At 42.0% G+C, this 16,371-nt stretch overlaps 1 protein-coding gene and 1 long non-coding RNA gene across 4 annotated transcripts in view; both read left to right on the forward strand.

Moving 5' to 3' along the window:
* Positions 1-15,252, forward strand: part of LOC141444720 (uncharacterized) — a 17,450-nt gene extending 2,198 nt beyond the window's left edge. The window contains exons 3-11 of one of the 3 annotated variants that reach the window (XM_074110330.1): positions 344-1,102; positions 2,926-3,057; positions 3,991-4,118; positions 4,559-4,633; positions 5,627-5,753; positions 6,501-6,607; positions 8,203-8,400; positions 10,020-10,187; positions 15,115-15,252. In XM_074110330.1, coding sequence (XP_073966431.1) covers positions 344-1,102; positions 2,926-3,057; positions 3,991-4,118; positions 4,559-4,633; positions 5,627-5,753; positions 6,501-6,607; positions 8,203-8,400; positions 10,020-10,187; positions 15,115-15,130 — 1,710 coding nt within the window. In that variant the 3' untranslated portion in view covers positions 15,131-15,252. The other 2 variants (XM_074110333.1, XM_074110331.1) reach the window with 2 other exon arrangements.
* A 126-nt stretch (positions 15,253-15,378) lies between these two features.
* LOC141444762 (uncharacterized) lies at positions 15,379-16,142 on the forward strand. Its single transcript, XR_012453207.1, has 2 exons — positions 15,379-15,456; positions 15,583-16,142. It is a non-coding gene; the product is annotated as an uncharacterized lncRNA (long non-coding RNA).
* Positions 16,143-16,371: the final 229 nt, after the last annotated feature.

Here is a 16,371-nt window from a genome sequence, read left to right on the forward strand (position 1 = left end):
GAATACGAATATTCGGTAAATCTGCCGAATATGCCGAATACCAAATATAAAACGAATATTCGGCCCATCCCTACTTCTAATGTTCTGGGGCATAAAGTAAAATCTTCGTCTAAGACTAAGGCAATGATTTGTCAACAGCCACAGACAATAAAGTTTCTGTAACTTAATTTTAATAATTTTTCATTTATTTTAAACTAAAAATCAATCAAATCAATAAAACCAAAAAGAGGTGCGAGCCGGGGTTTGAACCCACGATCCTTTGCTTGAAAGGTCATAGGTCAAACCACTCGGCGCTCGGCCACCACGGCTATAACAGCTAGTGTTATTATTTCTTTTTTTACAGATAACCATGGATTACATAGAAACCATAGATCGCCTCTCACACCATCTTGTGTTCACGTTAGCTCTATCTCAAGTTGAAGTCAATGATACGAGAACCTATCCTCTTGAAGTTAGAGATGAACCTTCCATAGTTGTAAAAGATACTATATCTAAACATGAAGTTGATCCATTGGGTTTAGACACAGAAGAACACAGTAATTCACCCATAGACAATGATCAAGAACTAGTTGATGATATACACAGTCATTCACCCATAGACAGTGATCAAGAACTACTTAATGATATAGACAGTCATTCACCCGTAGACAGTGATCAAGAACTAGTTAATGATATACACAGTCATTTACCCATAGATGATGATCAAAAACTAGTCGATGATATACACAGCCATTCACCCATAGACAATGATCTAGAACTACTCTATGATATAAACAGTCATTCACCCTTAGACAACGATCAAGGACTATTCGATGATATACTCAGTCATTCACCCATAGACAATGATCAAGAACTACTCAATGATAAATCAGATGAAGTCGAGGAAATAAGTAAGCAAATAAAAATAGTACGTATACCAACAGACAAGGTTGAGGTGCAAAAGAAGCCAACAAGAAAGAGAATTATGCAGCTGATTAATAAAAAGAAAGAATTGAAGAAGCGTAGAATTCGGGGTCCGTCTCCGACGAATGAATGCCGGCCTAATTTCAATGTTGCTGAGCTTGAAAAAGAGTTGAATGTGGATATTGAAATTCTAAATAAGGTAAAATTTTTCAACTGTGTTTCATCAAAATTCTTGGATAAACACCCACTGGATCGAATCAATAACACATTCATCTATAATTCGTTTCTTTTAACTAGACATCTAATCACTTTTTTCACCAAAATTCACTAGATTTCGAAATTTAGATTTGAAATAGGCTTGTTTTCTGTATAAAAAAATAAATAATATTAGCTTTTTTGCTGACTGTACTTTTTGTTACTTTTTTGTGACATTTGCATACCAAATTTCAAGTTGATGCCATTAACCATTGAAGAGTTCCGTCCTGTTGGGACGATCCTGGCAGGACTACCAAAAGTTATTTTTATTATTATGTTCTTTATTTTTCTTTCATTCTTAGGTTTAGGTTTTTATAATAGTTATAAAAAGTAAAATACAGAAAAGTACATAGAAAATAAAAATATTATAAAAACCTAACCTAGTTTGCCGTCGGTAACGTGGCAGGGCCCAAGCTACCGGTGGTCGGGGCCGCAGAGTGAGGAACCTCCGGACGATGCGTGCCGTGTCCAGAAGTACCGCCTTCTGTATCTGGCCCTTGATCCAGCCATCTAGCGAGAGTCTCTTGAGATGTTCTGTTATTATTATTATTATTATAGCGTTTTCTCCACACTAGTGGTCCCTAAGGGTAAAAGCCTGCTCCATCTTTTTCCATTTTTCCTTATCCATAGCAATATTCATTATTTTCCTGCTATTTTTAAGAGGTCATCAATCCATCTTTTTCTCTGCCCTCCAACACTTCGTTTTCTTATTGGGCCAGGCCATTTTGTTTTTGGAGAGTCCATTATGTGTCTTTATACCAAAAGTTAGTCGAATTTAACTTGCAAGATTTGACTAGTTGCAGACAGACTGACAATAGGACAGATGAAACTAAATAAAAGCTTGTTGTTTGGGGTTTAATTAAGTGGACTGTAAGACGAGAAATACGAACTACAGTGCAATGTTGCAAATAACTGGATAAAAGGCTGAGTACTGTGGTTGAAGCACTCACCGAGACGTCTGCAGATGGTGATACAGATCTTAGCCGTAGTAGCTGGCGCAGGCTCCCTCGATCTTTGGCTCGTCCGAACTTACCTCCGACAAGGTTACCGTTAACCAGCAGTACTAAGATACAGCAAGGGCAGCAGGGCTACTACGAAACTCGAAGTCCGAGTCGTACGGTCCCTCTCGCTCTACCTCGACCGCACTACCTCCAACGGATCAGCCTTCTGCAAGCGTCCACACGTAGTTTATACGAAATTAGATATATTTAAACGACAACGACACGAAAACTAGGTACGATATAATTTGCGTGACAACGCGCCGACATACGACACGACAGACTTTCCAAAGTTCGAAAAAGGAAGTGATAAGTTATTTTTACTTTTTTATTTCAAATCTAAACGACAATGATGATAGGCGAAAGTATTAAGAAAAATAAAGTTACAATCCTAAACACTTGTAAATAAAAAAGTACCATTGTCAATGTATTGTGATTACGGGATCGAATCAGAATTGAGGAATATGTGGAAGAACAAGGGTCACCAACATAGCCAAGCAGATTAGCTCGTTAAAGTGGCAATGGGCAGGCCATATAGCACGGAGAACGGATGGCCGTTGGGGCCGAAAGGTTCTCGAGTGGAGACCGCGGATCGGCAAGCGCAGCGTAGGAAGTCGACCAACGAGATAGACAGATGACTTGGGTAAAGTCGCGGGTTCACGGTGGATGCAAGCCGCTTCCAACCGAGGCAACTGGAGGTCTATGGGGGAGGCCTATGGCCAACAGTGGACGTCCTACAGCTGATATGATGATGATGATGATGTTACAGGAGCAGCAGTTAGCAGACTGGCGGCAGTTTAGTGCCAGCAAGAAGAGGCCCGCAGCTTTCTCCTGCCAGGAGTGCGGCAAGGGCTTCGACCAGCTCACATCCTATCAGAACCACTTGCTTAGACATGGTCCGGTGAGTCTAAATCAAAATCAAAACTGCAGGATTTTCAGCAGAGTAAATGAAGAGCTGAAGTCACTTGTTTAATTATATTGGTAATATGAGTTGGATCACAAACATAAAGCATGCGGTGAAGCCGCGAGCGACAAAGCAGAGAGAGGCGCCACTGAGCGTGCGGCGAGGAGAACAACTAAAATTGCGTAAATTGCTAACAAAAACCATTGCTAGGGAATATTCCGCAAAGCTCTGCGCATGGGGCGACACTAGTGCAAACCGCCATGACAACGTCAGTTCTCTTTATATTTTGTCGCCATGACGAATCATCATAACCAGAGAGTGTTAGAAATATAGAAATCATGACATATTATCTTATTAGTAACAAAATAACATGATATATTGACATCGATAGTGACGATAGAGCTATATTTCCAAAAATTTAATTTAAATAATATGATGTCATATGGCATCCTTCGGACATTTAAGATACTCAAAATACTGTTTGTGCTAGTGGTGCTCTCTGACGGCAGAAAATTGCTTTATTATTCCTTATTTAAATAGCGAATCTAAAATGTTAAATATTTGTAATGTAAGTCATTAAATGATACCTATTCTAGAACGTTTTAAAAAATAAATGTGTAGACTAAAAACGAAACTCGAGAATAAATTATGCTTAATACTTTTTTTTTTGTAAAACATCAAAATTGCATTTCGTACGTATTGTATTCCTTTAACACGTTTTATTTATTATTTTTTTACACCGAATTCTCTCCTTCCCTCTCCTCTCCCCTCCCCTTCCCACCCCTCAGCTCTTCTCTTCTCTCCTCTCCTCTCCGCTCTCCTCACCGCCTCTCCTCCCCTATCCTATGCTATCCTATCCTCTCCTCTTTTCTTTTTTTCTCTTACAGTTATTTTTAGTGTTTGATCGCAAGTTTGTTGATTGTTTGTCAGAGCGCGGGCCGGTTCCCGTGCGCCGTGTGCAGCGTGCGTTTCAAGGGGCGCTCCAAACTGAACGGCCACGAGCTCCGGCACGCGCTGCGGTTCATCTGCCGGGAGTGCAAGTTCGTCTCCAGGGACAAGTGAGTGTGGCCGGATAAATCAGTCGGTTCCGCGCGTTTGCTACGGTATCAATACATTTGAACTCTATCCGTCTATCATGTTATCTAATACCTTTAAACGAGCAATTCTTGTGTATATATATAACCAAAACAATACAACACTAAATCACCGAAATCTTAGAAATGCTACTATCACGATTCACAGTAACTTAAGGAAAAGTCTAGTTAATAATAAAGAAACGCGTAACAGTTCCTGAGACTGTCGACTCGGGCCAGACTTCTTTTACAAACTGACAATTGACGATCGCTTTTCCCGCGGGCCAGATCTCAGGCTCTGTCAAGCGCGCTACGCATGCCAATCTTAATAAACCACGCATGTTAATGACCTTACTCATAATTCTTCAAATCCAGCGGCCTGGGTTCCATCAGCTTCAGCCTTAGATTGTTATTGTGTTGTGCAGGACCCAGGCCAAACTGCACTTCAGCGCTCACGAGGGACACAAGTTCCAGTGCAAACACTGCGAGAAGAGCTTCGTGTGAGTACTGACCTGTACATGCTTTTGATGAGGGAGAGAGAGGTAGTAATAGAGAAGGGAGAATGTGTGATGGTGGAAATAAAAGAGAAGGGGCAGGGGATATTAAAGTGAAAAAGGGGCAGGAAAAAGCGAGAGGGGAAGAGAGGAAAGAGAAGAGAGTGGAGGGAGAAAAGGGAGAGGGAAGGAGAGCAAAGAGGGGTAGAGAGAAAAAGGAGACGGGAGAGAGAGTGGAAGAGCGAAAAGAGAGAGGGGAAGAGAGAAAATAGAGAGGGGAAGATAGACAAGAGACATTGGGAAGAGAAAATAGAGGGGAATCGAGAAAAGAGAGAAGAGGGAGAAAGCGAGAAAGGTCACCAGGGACTCGTCCACCCTTTGTGTGGTTTGTTTGCTTGTACTTATGTCTTTAAGTTATAGTTTATTGGTGGTAGTAAACACCGAGACGACGCGAATCTGCAAGTTTCAAGAATACGTCGAGTAGTAGTAGTAGAGATTTTAGGTTCCCAAAGTGGTCTAGATAGACCCCCAGAGGTCCACGGGAAACAAGAAAAAAATATGCGGGTTTTATTAGTTTTGCGAATATAGTAAAATTGTTAGGGGATCTACCGAAAACAGTAAAACTTCGCAGGTGGTAGAACCTTGTGCAAGGTCCGCCTGCTACCACCATCTTGCTCGCTAATCCTGCCGTGAAGCTTGCACGAGCAGTGCTTGCACTGTTGTGTTTCGGCGTGGATAGTAAGACAGCTGGTTTAATTACTGACACTTGAGGTATCCCATCTTAGGCCTCTAGGTTCGCAACGCATCGGCAATCCCCCTGGTGTTGCAGTGTCTATGGGCGGTGGTGATCTCTTACCATCAAGCGACCCATTTGCTCGTTTGCCATCCAGTCAATAATAAAACTTTGAAAGTGGTCAACGAGAAAATTTGGGGACTGCATTAGACACTTACTGAAACTTCAGCGTCGCATCACTTTATTGACCGTTGTACTCTACGCAGCAAGCGTTCGTCGTATCTGTCGCACGTGCGGCTGGTGCATGTGGCACAGAACGTGACGTGCGTCGAGTGCGGAGAGACCTTTGTCAGTCGACTGGGGCTGAAAATTCACTACACCACGATGCACCAGGTATGTTTACTATTGTTCACCAGTTCACCGGTTCAACGGTAAGTGATCACCGTTGCCCAGGGAAATGGGCAGTAGGTACCATCAGTAACACCAACTTTTCTTTCTTCATGCGAGTGCTGCGAGAGCTTCGTCACCATCATATCAGCAGAAGGACGGCCACTGTTGGACATAGGCCTCTCGTAAGGGTCATTCAAGTATTACGTAAGCAGAATTTTACAGTTTTAGACATGACGAAATCCATGCTCCATGAGTCATGAAGAAATTCCCTTAAAACTGTCACAAAACCTAACTTTTGGTAGATTTGTACCCCATAAAATCATACCTTAAATAAGTAGCTCAGGAGACATCACCATGGCAACAGGTATACTAAAAAGCTAATTGGCCCAGTAATCATTTTTTTACTCAGGAAACTATCCAATTCCAAACGTCCCTAGAAGACCTAGTTTTCTAACTAAAAAACTTCACAGTTTTCAAACAGGCCTCACGATACAAACTAGGGGCCATCCATAAAGTATGCTACAACAAAAGTCATTTTTTAGTAATTTTGAAACCTCGGCATTTTGCGATCTAGTCATTTTGAAACCTCGTCGTTTTGCGATCTAGTCATTATGAAACCTCGTCGTTTTGCGATCTAGTCATTTTGAAACCTCGTCATTTTGCGATCTAGTAATTATGAAACCTCATTTTGCGAATTCTTGTTGACATTATAAACCGGACTCAAAAATATAACGCATTTAAATGTCGCAGGCGCAGAAAGCGGCCTCTAAGTGCGCGTGCGCGTCGTGCGGCGCGCCGTTTGACAACGCGGAGGCGCTTCAGGCGCACGCGCGCGCCGGCTGCGACCCCGCCAAGAGGTCAGGCCCTATACTCCGAAGCAAAACTCTAACTGCGTATGTTGCCGTCCCGCTGACGCTTATGTCATTTAATAGGCGAGTGAAAGGGACGGTGCGATACGAACTTCGAGTTTCGTAGTAGCACCTCAGTACATGTCGCTGTAAACGGGCTATTGCCAGTGTGTATCTTAACATTTGTTTACTATTCGAAGACGTAAATCGAGCGTACGATCGTCGATATAATAATAATAATAATAACGGTGTAATAGCGAAGAGTCTCGACCAACATCTCAAGAGAGTCTCGCTAGATGGCTGGATCAAGGGCCAGATACAGAAGGCGGTACTTCTGGACACGGCACGCATCGTCCGGAGGTTCCTCACTCTGCGGCCCTGACCACCGGTAGCTTGGGCCCTGCCCCGTTACCGGCGGCAAACTAGGTTAGGTTTTATAATATTTTTATTTTGTTTGTACTTTTTTTTACTTTTTATAACTATTAGAAAAACCTAATCTAAGAATAAAAATAAATAAAGGGAATAATAATAATTCATTAATTTATTTATACAACAAAGATCCATATATTATTAGTGGTTTACTTATAACTATGTTAGTATACAGAATGTAGTATGAAGAAGTGACAGCGTTACAATAATATAGATAGTGCCACGAGAGTTGAAATGAATGATTACACACGCAGCTACAACATGTCGTGTAATGACAGCAGGATTTTACTCATTTATTTAATTTATTCTCGTTTTGTGCAATCAGTTTTTTTTTAACTGTGTGCGTAATCATTCACGTCAACATTCGTGGCATTACCTATACGTAATACGTACGTCGATACGTAACGTTCGATCGTCAATACGTAACGTTCGATCGTCGATACGAAACGTTCGATCGTCGATACGTAACGTTCGATCATCGATATGTGGCGCTGGATCGTCGATATGTTTCCTAAGAAATACTTACTCATAATAAAAATCATTATTTATCTTTCATTAAAATACAATACAAACTTATGGTCTACACTTATTAAAAGGGACAACTAACACTCATTACCCTGAACTAGGAAAATTCCTGTGTTTCAGGTGTAGATGCAGAAGGGCTTATTAATCAAACTGAAATGTCTTATCAAATTCAAAATACGTGTGACATCCATACGAACATAAATTTTAATTAACGATAGCTTTGACTATTGAGAACCGTTTTATCGAAAAAAAATATAACAATTAAGTACCTTTGCAGGTGGTAGGGCCTTGTGCAAGGTCCGCCCGGATTGCTACCACCATCTTGCTCGCTAATTGTTCCGTGAAGCAGCAGTGCTTGCACTGTTGTGTTTCGGCGTGGAGAGTAAGACAGCCGGCGAAATTTTTGGCACTTGCTTGAGGTATCCCATCTTAGGCCTCTAGGTTGGCAACGCATCTGAAATACCCCTGGTGTTGCAGATGTTTATGGGCGGTGGTGGTCTCTTACCATCAGGAGACCCACTTGCATAAAAAAAACTACTTAATGAAGTTATTATTATTTTTTTAATTTTCTCGAGAGTGTCGTTTTCCATCCAGTCGAGCAGCAAATTTAGTGTCAGTTGCTATATTATATATTTTTGCTGGTCGATCAGGCCTTGCGCAACGTGCGGGGCTTCGCTGCTCACCGACGAAGCCCTACGGACACACACGGAGGAGTGCCACAAGGGAGAGTTCAAGTGCACTGAGGTAAGAGACAAACTTGCGCGGCGGGCGGGGCGTCGCTGCCCACCGACGAAGCCCTACGGACACACACGGAGGAGTGCCACAAGGGAGAGTTCAAGTGCACTGAGGTAAGAGACAAACTGTATAGGCTAGTTGTTTGCATCCTACCGACTGCGCCATGTTGTGTTATGAACTATACTCTGTTTCTACGGCAGGCGAAAAAACTTATGGCCAACCTTTCGCATGTACATATCTCTCAATGTCATTCAAAAACATGATACAACAAGTTTTATTGTCTACCGTGCCACATACAGACGCACATACTCGTAGCGGTAAAACTTATAAAACCCCTCTTTTTGCGTCGGGGGTTAAAAACCAGCAACAAACGGGTCATCCTTAAAAACGTCACACCAATTTTGACCATTTTTAGTAAAAACCCACCCACTTGTCAGTAGTTGTGATGGTTCTCTTCTCTATCGTTTGCCTTGCCCGAATTTCATATGCCGTAATGTATCGTTTCCCATAATTTTCATTTGCTTTAAAGTCATTTATTTCTAGAATTTTATTTTCTTCAGAGTTGATATTAAACTAACCTAACCTACTGCATCCTATATGATGACATTTTAAAAAATCATGAAAAAAGCACGGTTCTATATATTTTATGGCAAACGTTGGTATAGCAAGTGAAATTCAGGCAAGTAAAGGTATACGAGTTGTGACACGTATTGCTATAAAAACTTATTTTGTTCCTTTGCCAGAAATTGCTTATTAAACCAATATACTAAAGTGCTAAAGTGACAGCATGTAATGTCAAATGTAGAAATAATGTGACCTGCATAATACGAATCATCAATCATCATAATATCAATTCTAGAAAGCTGTAATTTATGTATGTAAACTATGCCGACAAAATGGTACTACAATAAAAAATTAAAAAAAAATGATTTCTACGGTAAGTACCTAAGTGGGGGTGATTTTTTTTTCTCATCCAATCAGTGATTCGTTTGCGAGTTAAAATCGAGCGTCGTCCCCCCCCCTCTAAAATATAAACCGGTTTGTGGAAAAAATTTAAAAAATTCAGGATGATAGTAAGTAATTAGGTAGGTATTAAGTTTCCGTATAAAAAGATTCCGTATAAAATATGAAATCATTCTGCAGTGCGTCCACTATGTTTGCCGAAGCGCGAGTAGATAGATAGCTTTAATGCTATACTACGAAAAAAAAAGGCAACGCTTCTGACAAGAATACGTGGCAGCACTAACAGCCTCCTGAAGATGATAGCTGTAAGAAATGAGTGCTCTATAATGCAATATGTATACTAAATAGTTATAAGCAAATTACTAATAATGTATGGATCTTTGTTGTCTGAATAAATAAATGAATTATTATTATTATTAGAAAAATATTACTTAATTTTTTCGTAATGGCTACGGAACCCTATTTTGGGCGTGTCCGACACGCTCATGGCCGTTTTTTTTTAGAATGTCTTAAGTGCTCTACGTGTGTTAGTAAATACGTCACAGATCCGTTCATATCTTAACATTTTTATACGTATAACCACAGAATAAGTAATAGTACGTATAACATAGTTACTTACCGAAACTTTTTGGTGATTACCGATCGTGGCACATCACTATTTAGATGTAAAAAACAGGCAACACATGAAACGTCATTTTAGTATCTTTGTTTAATAAACATTATAAATGTGTAACGTAATTTATGGATGACTCCGTAACTGTTTTCCCAGTGTCCCCTGTCGTTCTTGGGTGAGGTCCCCCGCGAGACGCACTACTGGCGCGTGCACTGCGCGCAGCGGCGCCGGCCCGGCCCCCCCAGGCCCCCCGGGCCCCCCGGCCACCCCAACCGCCACGGCGGGGCCTCCCGCGTCTGTCCGCAGTGCGGCAAGCAGGTTCAGGTGACCGCACTATACCATGTTATACTCTAGTCCAGAATTAGGTGAACTAGATTGACAGCTGAAAATGTTACCATACATAGTAAAAAAAAAATTGTCATAGGAATACAGGGTGATTCCGGGGTCATGAACAGGAGTGAAAGGGGTGATGGGGAGATTCACACTAAGCAACTTTTACTATGGGACCAGCCATGAAATGGCAAAAAAAAACCAGCTATTCCATACGTTTAGGATAGTAAGATCAATTATCTCTTGATTAGATGCTTTTTTTTCTCGATTTCGTTGCTGGTCCCATAGTAAAAGTTGCTCAGTGTGAATCTCCCGTCACCCCTTTCACTCCTGCCACAGAATAAGTAATAGTACAAGTACAGAAGGTTCTCTCTTTCGATGTTGACGAAAGCCGCCATTTTATATGCCTACGTAATTTTTATTAGCAAAATCACCGCGCACCACCAAGCAACATTGAACTCTAGTGCTGCGCGCGAAGGTCGTTATTATTCAGCACCAACGTTTTGGTTTAGGATAGGGTTGTAAATCAATAAAAAATAATACATATAACTTAAGAGTAAATTCGGACAAATACTTAGATTTCTAGCATTTTCTACGATCTTCGACAGTCACAATCGTCGGCTGCGCTGCCTCAAAGGTTTGTACAGCCGCAGTGGGCATTGAATTTGGTGAATTGCGAATTGAATTATGTACAGAATAGAAAATAGTAAGAATTTTAGTGTTGCAATAATGAAATTGACATGAATTTCCAAAAAAATTAAATTCATGTTCAGATGACATTATGTAGTTTCCATACTGTTTAGTGTGGCTATACATATACAGTTTCAGCGCTCAAACTGTACAATTTAAATATATACCTAACTACCCGGACAAGAGGTGTCGCTATTAAGCAATCCAATTAAGATTGGTTTTTGGTGTCTTTTTGTATTTTTTATTTTCACTCCAAATTTGTTAATTGTTTGTTTGTTTGTTGGGTGAGCGGTTAGTTCCGAAGGAGTGTTGACGTCTCTCGATGAGAACTAAAACATAGATGTCGCTAGTGTCGCTGCTTAAGTGGTTAAGAAAAAAAAAGCAGGCTGAAATGTGTGGTGCATGGGAGAAATTTGTGTCTAGACTCCTGTCCAGTAGTAATAATAATAAAATTTATTTATTCAGATAACTAGGATCCATCATTTGTTATACTTATAAATATGTTAGGTACATGGTGTTAAGGGCAACACACACAGAGAGCGGGCGCGGGTCGTGCGCGGGCCCGCGACGGGCGTATTTGCATGGCGGTATATGGAAGCCTTCACACAGAACGCGGGCGCGGGCGCGGGTCGTGCGCGGGCCCGCGCCCGTCGCCCGTCGTCACAAACAGCGCGCGGGCCGACCGCAGAGTTACCAACTCTCAAAAATATTTATCCCTAAAACTTAAGTTAAAAACCCCTAAAATTGCTATAATTAATTGGAAATCCCCCTAAAACATGTTAGTATGGGTAGTGCCACAAGAATTGAAGTGAATGATTACACACACAGCAACATGTCGTATAATGACATCAGGCAGGATTGTAAGTTTGATATACTTACCATCCAGATTTTTTTTTAATTTTCCACCCACCGGCTTACTTACATACAAAAATCTCTACTTTACGTCTATGGGAGGTACCCACAAAATGTTTTTTTTGTTTTTTTTTTAAATTTTTCATTGTACAAGTATCATTTTGTCGGGATAGTTTTCACTATATATCCGTGCAAAATTACAGCTTTCTAGCATTGATAGTCCCTGAGCAAAGCCGCGGACGGACAGACAGACAGACAGACATGGCGAAACTATACGGTTTCCGTTTTTGAACTATGGTCCAGACGATTACATATTGATTAACGTTGCTTTTGTGATGGCAGCGACATTGGATTTGATTTTTTTTCGTGTGAAGATTCTATTTTTCGAGCCCTTTCATTTGATACCCATATGGAACTGACTGAAAAGAAATACACACTAGGCTATTTTCGATGGAAGCTATCTTGGATAAAACATATATATGTTAATATAACCTAACTACTATACCACATTTTAGCATGCGTTGCTGCAGGTAATGCAAAATCTTATTAGGTTCAACAGGTTAATACGTTTAAAAATTTTTTTTTTAAGAAGAAAGTAAAACCGACTCCAAAAAATAACAAAAAATGGAACCGACCGCAAAACCCTTGAAAGCTCGAAGTCGGTGACTCAGCACAATAATCGTCTACCTCACGATCCTGCTGGGTCATGCTGAGTCATCAAATTTGACTGGCTAGATCGGGTTACCCCAGGCCCAATAATTTTGTATTTTTATTTTTTTTATCAAGAAATAATGTGAAATATAAGAAATACAAAATAAATATAAAAAGCAAAACTTCCCAACAATCCTTAAAAATACCCCATCCCGGCTATTTACCCCCTAAATTTGAGGGAAAACCCCTGATTTGGCAGCCGTGCCGAGCGGCAAATGGCCGGTGTTTGTATCGCGCCGCCGCTTTGACACGCGCCGCGTCTGTCAAAGGATGCCGCGTGCGATTTATGGCTTTACCTTCGCACGCGGCGTCCTTTGACAGGTAGGGTTGCAACGATATATCGAATTTTTGATAGTATCGATAACTTTGACTCCACAGTATTGATATATTAGCATTGCCTATCTACAGTGTGTTACTGGGCTACCGGCACCCAGGCTTTTTTTTAAGGGAAGTTAAAGATACGCTATTTCTGTAACTTAACCATTACATAAATTTTAATAATAAAGTAAAATCCACACTGTTAACTTTCTAATAAAAATATAATTGTCAGCCATGTACAGCTAATTAAATTGACAAGTACTATATATAAGTAAATATTATAAATGCGAAAGTTTGTGTGCGTGTGTGTGTGTGTGTGTGTGTGTGTGTTTGTTTGTTACTCCTTCACAGTCACACTAAAACGGCATTTGAATGAAATTTGGTACGTAGATAGCTGGAATAACATAAAGGCTACTTTTTACAACCTTTTATTTAGTTTCACTTGTCCGTTGTCTGTCTGTCCGTCTGTAGTCAAATTCTGCAAGTATATTTTGACCACTTCCAGTAGTCAGATTGACTTGAAATTTGGAATACTTATGTAAATTGTGTAACAATACAATAATCTGGTAGTGACAGGGCACTGGCGGTCTGAAAGGTTGGGTTACGTGAAAAAAAATGTTGATAACTAATTAGATAAATATTATAATTAATTAATGACATATCGTGTAGGTACATTCAACGTAATAATGAAGTGATCACTTTTGTACCTTGGCACTTTAACGTCATGTTTGATAAGCCATACGAAATTGTGTAACGACTGAAAGCGACAAGGTACCTATACCTAAAAAGTGATCACTTATTTATGACGTTGACTGTCGAACAACATACATAATATAAAAACACTTACTTTTAATCCCATCCCACTAATATTATGAATGCGAAAGTTTGTAAGTCTGTTTCTTTATCACTTCATCAGTCATCATCATCACGTCAAAATCGCTGAACCGATTTAGATGAAATTCGGTATACAATGTATCCCGCAGAAACTATACAAATTTTCCGGGATAAAACTATCCTATGTCCATCTCTGTGACTACAACTATATGTATACCAAATTTCATCTAAATCGGTTCAGTGGTTTAGACGTGATGAAGTAATAAACAAAAACCGGCCAAGAGCGTGTCGGTTTTTTTTATTTCAATTATTTATGCTGGCTCGTGCTGAGGCACCGACTTCGAGCTAGTAGGTACACCTAGGAAAATATTTTGAAGGGTTTTGTAGTCGGTTCCATTTATTGTTTTTTTTTTTTTTTTTTTGGAGTCGGTTTTACTTTTTTGTTAACCACATATATCTCGCGGCACTGTATAATTGCCTGAAGCCATGAAGTAAGGGACGAGTTCGGGGTAGACGGCCGAGTCGTAGACGAGGCCGGATAAAACGAGTCCAGCAATCCCTGTTCTGGCCGAGGCTTGTATAGTGCTTTTCTCAAACAATGTGAGGAAATATTTCATCCATCCATCCATCCATCGCATCGCTTCGCATCGCATCGCATCGCATCGCATCGTATCGCATCGCATCGCATTGCATCGCTTCGTATCGCATCGCATCGCTTCGCACCGCTTCGCATCGCTTCGCATCGCTTCGCATCGCTTCGCATCGCTTCGCATCGCTTCGCATCGCTTCGCATCGCTTCGCATCGCATCGCTTCGCATCGTATCGCATCGCAGTATCGCAAATGCTTATAGAGTAGTGGTGGTTGGCTGTTCGTAATTTTTCCTTTGTCAGTTTAATGTTAGTAAGCAAATTTAAAAGTTAGAGCAGCGGACAATAATGGATTTTCATACATACTTCATGGCCTAGGCTAAGAAGTTGTGTAGGAGGTGGTAGGGAGCCATAAATGAGAAACTTCATGTCTCCATTTCGTGACATTAACGCATACATTTCCGAGCATGTTTGAGAAAATAAAATTATTCTTATTCTTATTATTGGTTCTAGAACTGTTTTCATTTGTACTCCAAAAGTCGCCAGATAAACCATTTTTTTAATCAAAACTTTTTTTTGGTCGCTAAGATTTAAGCAAAAGCCGTCACTTCTAGGGATAAAGTCACTAAACTGGCAACATTGATAGCCGCTGCGGGCCCGTCGCGGGTCCGACCCGCGCTCTGTGTGAATACAACGAACCGCGCGGCTCCCGCGGCGGACACGACCCGACCCGCGCCCGCTCTCTGTGTGTGTTGCCCTTTAGTGTTGTAGGGGTATAGCACGCAGCACAGAATGCTGAGGACCTGGGTTCGATTCCCAGCGCTGGTCTCATTTTCTGGTTTGTTTCTGTGCATCCATTTTTCAGTTTGTATTTTCGTTGCACACCACATGGCGTGGGTCTAACAGAGTTTTTAACTGTTGTTTTCAGAACTCTTCCTTCTTAGAACAACACATGCGCTCGCACACGGGGGAGCGGCCCCACGCGTGTCCCGACTGCGCGCTGCGGTTCAACTGCCGCGGCAACCTGAAGCGGCATCAGAAGGTGGTGAGTCCAGGGGGTTGTATAGACATGCCCCACACGGGGACGTCTCTACGCGTGCCCAGACTGCGCGCTGCGGTTCAACTGCCCCAGCAACCTGAGGCGACATCAAGGGGTGGTGAGTCCAGGGGGTTGTATAGACATGCCCCACACGGGGGGCGGCCCCACGCGTGTCCCGACTGCGCGCTGCGGTTCAACTGCCGCGGCAACCTGAAGCGGCATCAGAAGGTGGTGAGTCCAGGGGGTTGTATGTTAGAGGAGCACAGCGGCATCACAGGTTGGGGAATCCATGGTGGAGGAGCATGTACATAATATTATACTATGTATAGATTATTCAGTAGATGTTGTTGTCGGCAGATGCACCAGGGCCAACGTCGGATGGTGAAGTGCGGCGAGTGCGGCAAGCGGCTCGGCGCCGCGTCCCTCGCCACACACGTCAAGTACGTGCACCGCAAGCTGCCGCAGAAACCGCGCCACCGGAAGCGGCCGGCTACGTCTACGTAGTACTGCCGCAGGTGCAACCAGAAGCACCCGGCTACATAGTACTGCCGCAGCTGCACAACCAAAAGCAGCCACTGGCTACCACCGTGCACCAGAAGCAGGCGTCTACATAGTACTGCCGCAGCCGTGCCACCAGATGCAGCCAGCTACATAGTACTGCCGCAGGAGTGTAACCAGAAGCAGCCGCTGGCTACATAGTGCTGCCGAAGTTGCAACCCGAAGCGGCCGGCTACATGGTACTGCCGTCGCAGAAGTGTAACCATAAGCAGCCACTGGCTACATAGTACTGCCACAGCCGCGCCACCAGAAGCAGCCGGCTACATAGCGCTGGCTACATTGACGATTTTGTTACAAAATTATGGCGGTGCACCTGTGTTGCCGATTCTAAACAAATACAAAATATGCTTACTGGTTTAGTTTTTTTCTTTTTCTCTAACCAACACTCTTGAAGTATGACAGTGGTATGCAGTCCTGGATTTATAAATAGGCCGTATAGGCCGCGGCCTAGGGGCGGCAGATTTCAAAAAAATATTTTAGAAAGTTACATAGGGCGGCGGATATAAAGTGGCCTACACTCATAAAAAACATAAATCCGCCACTGGTGGTATGACAGTGTTTCACACTAAAACGGCTGGTCGTATTTGG

This window comes from Choristoneura fumiferana, chromosome 30 (genome assembly GCF_025370935.1).
Source record: "Choristoneura fumiferana chromosome 30, NRCan_CFum_1, whole genome shotgun sequence".
In the NCBI taxonomy this organism is placed as follows: domain Eukaryota; kingdom Metazoa; phylum Arthropoda; class Insecta; order Lepidoptera; family Tortricidae; genus Choristoneura; species Choristoneura fumiferana.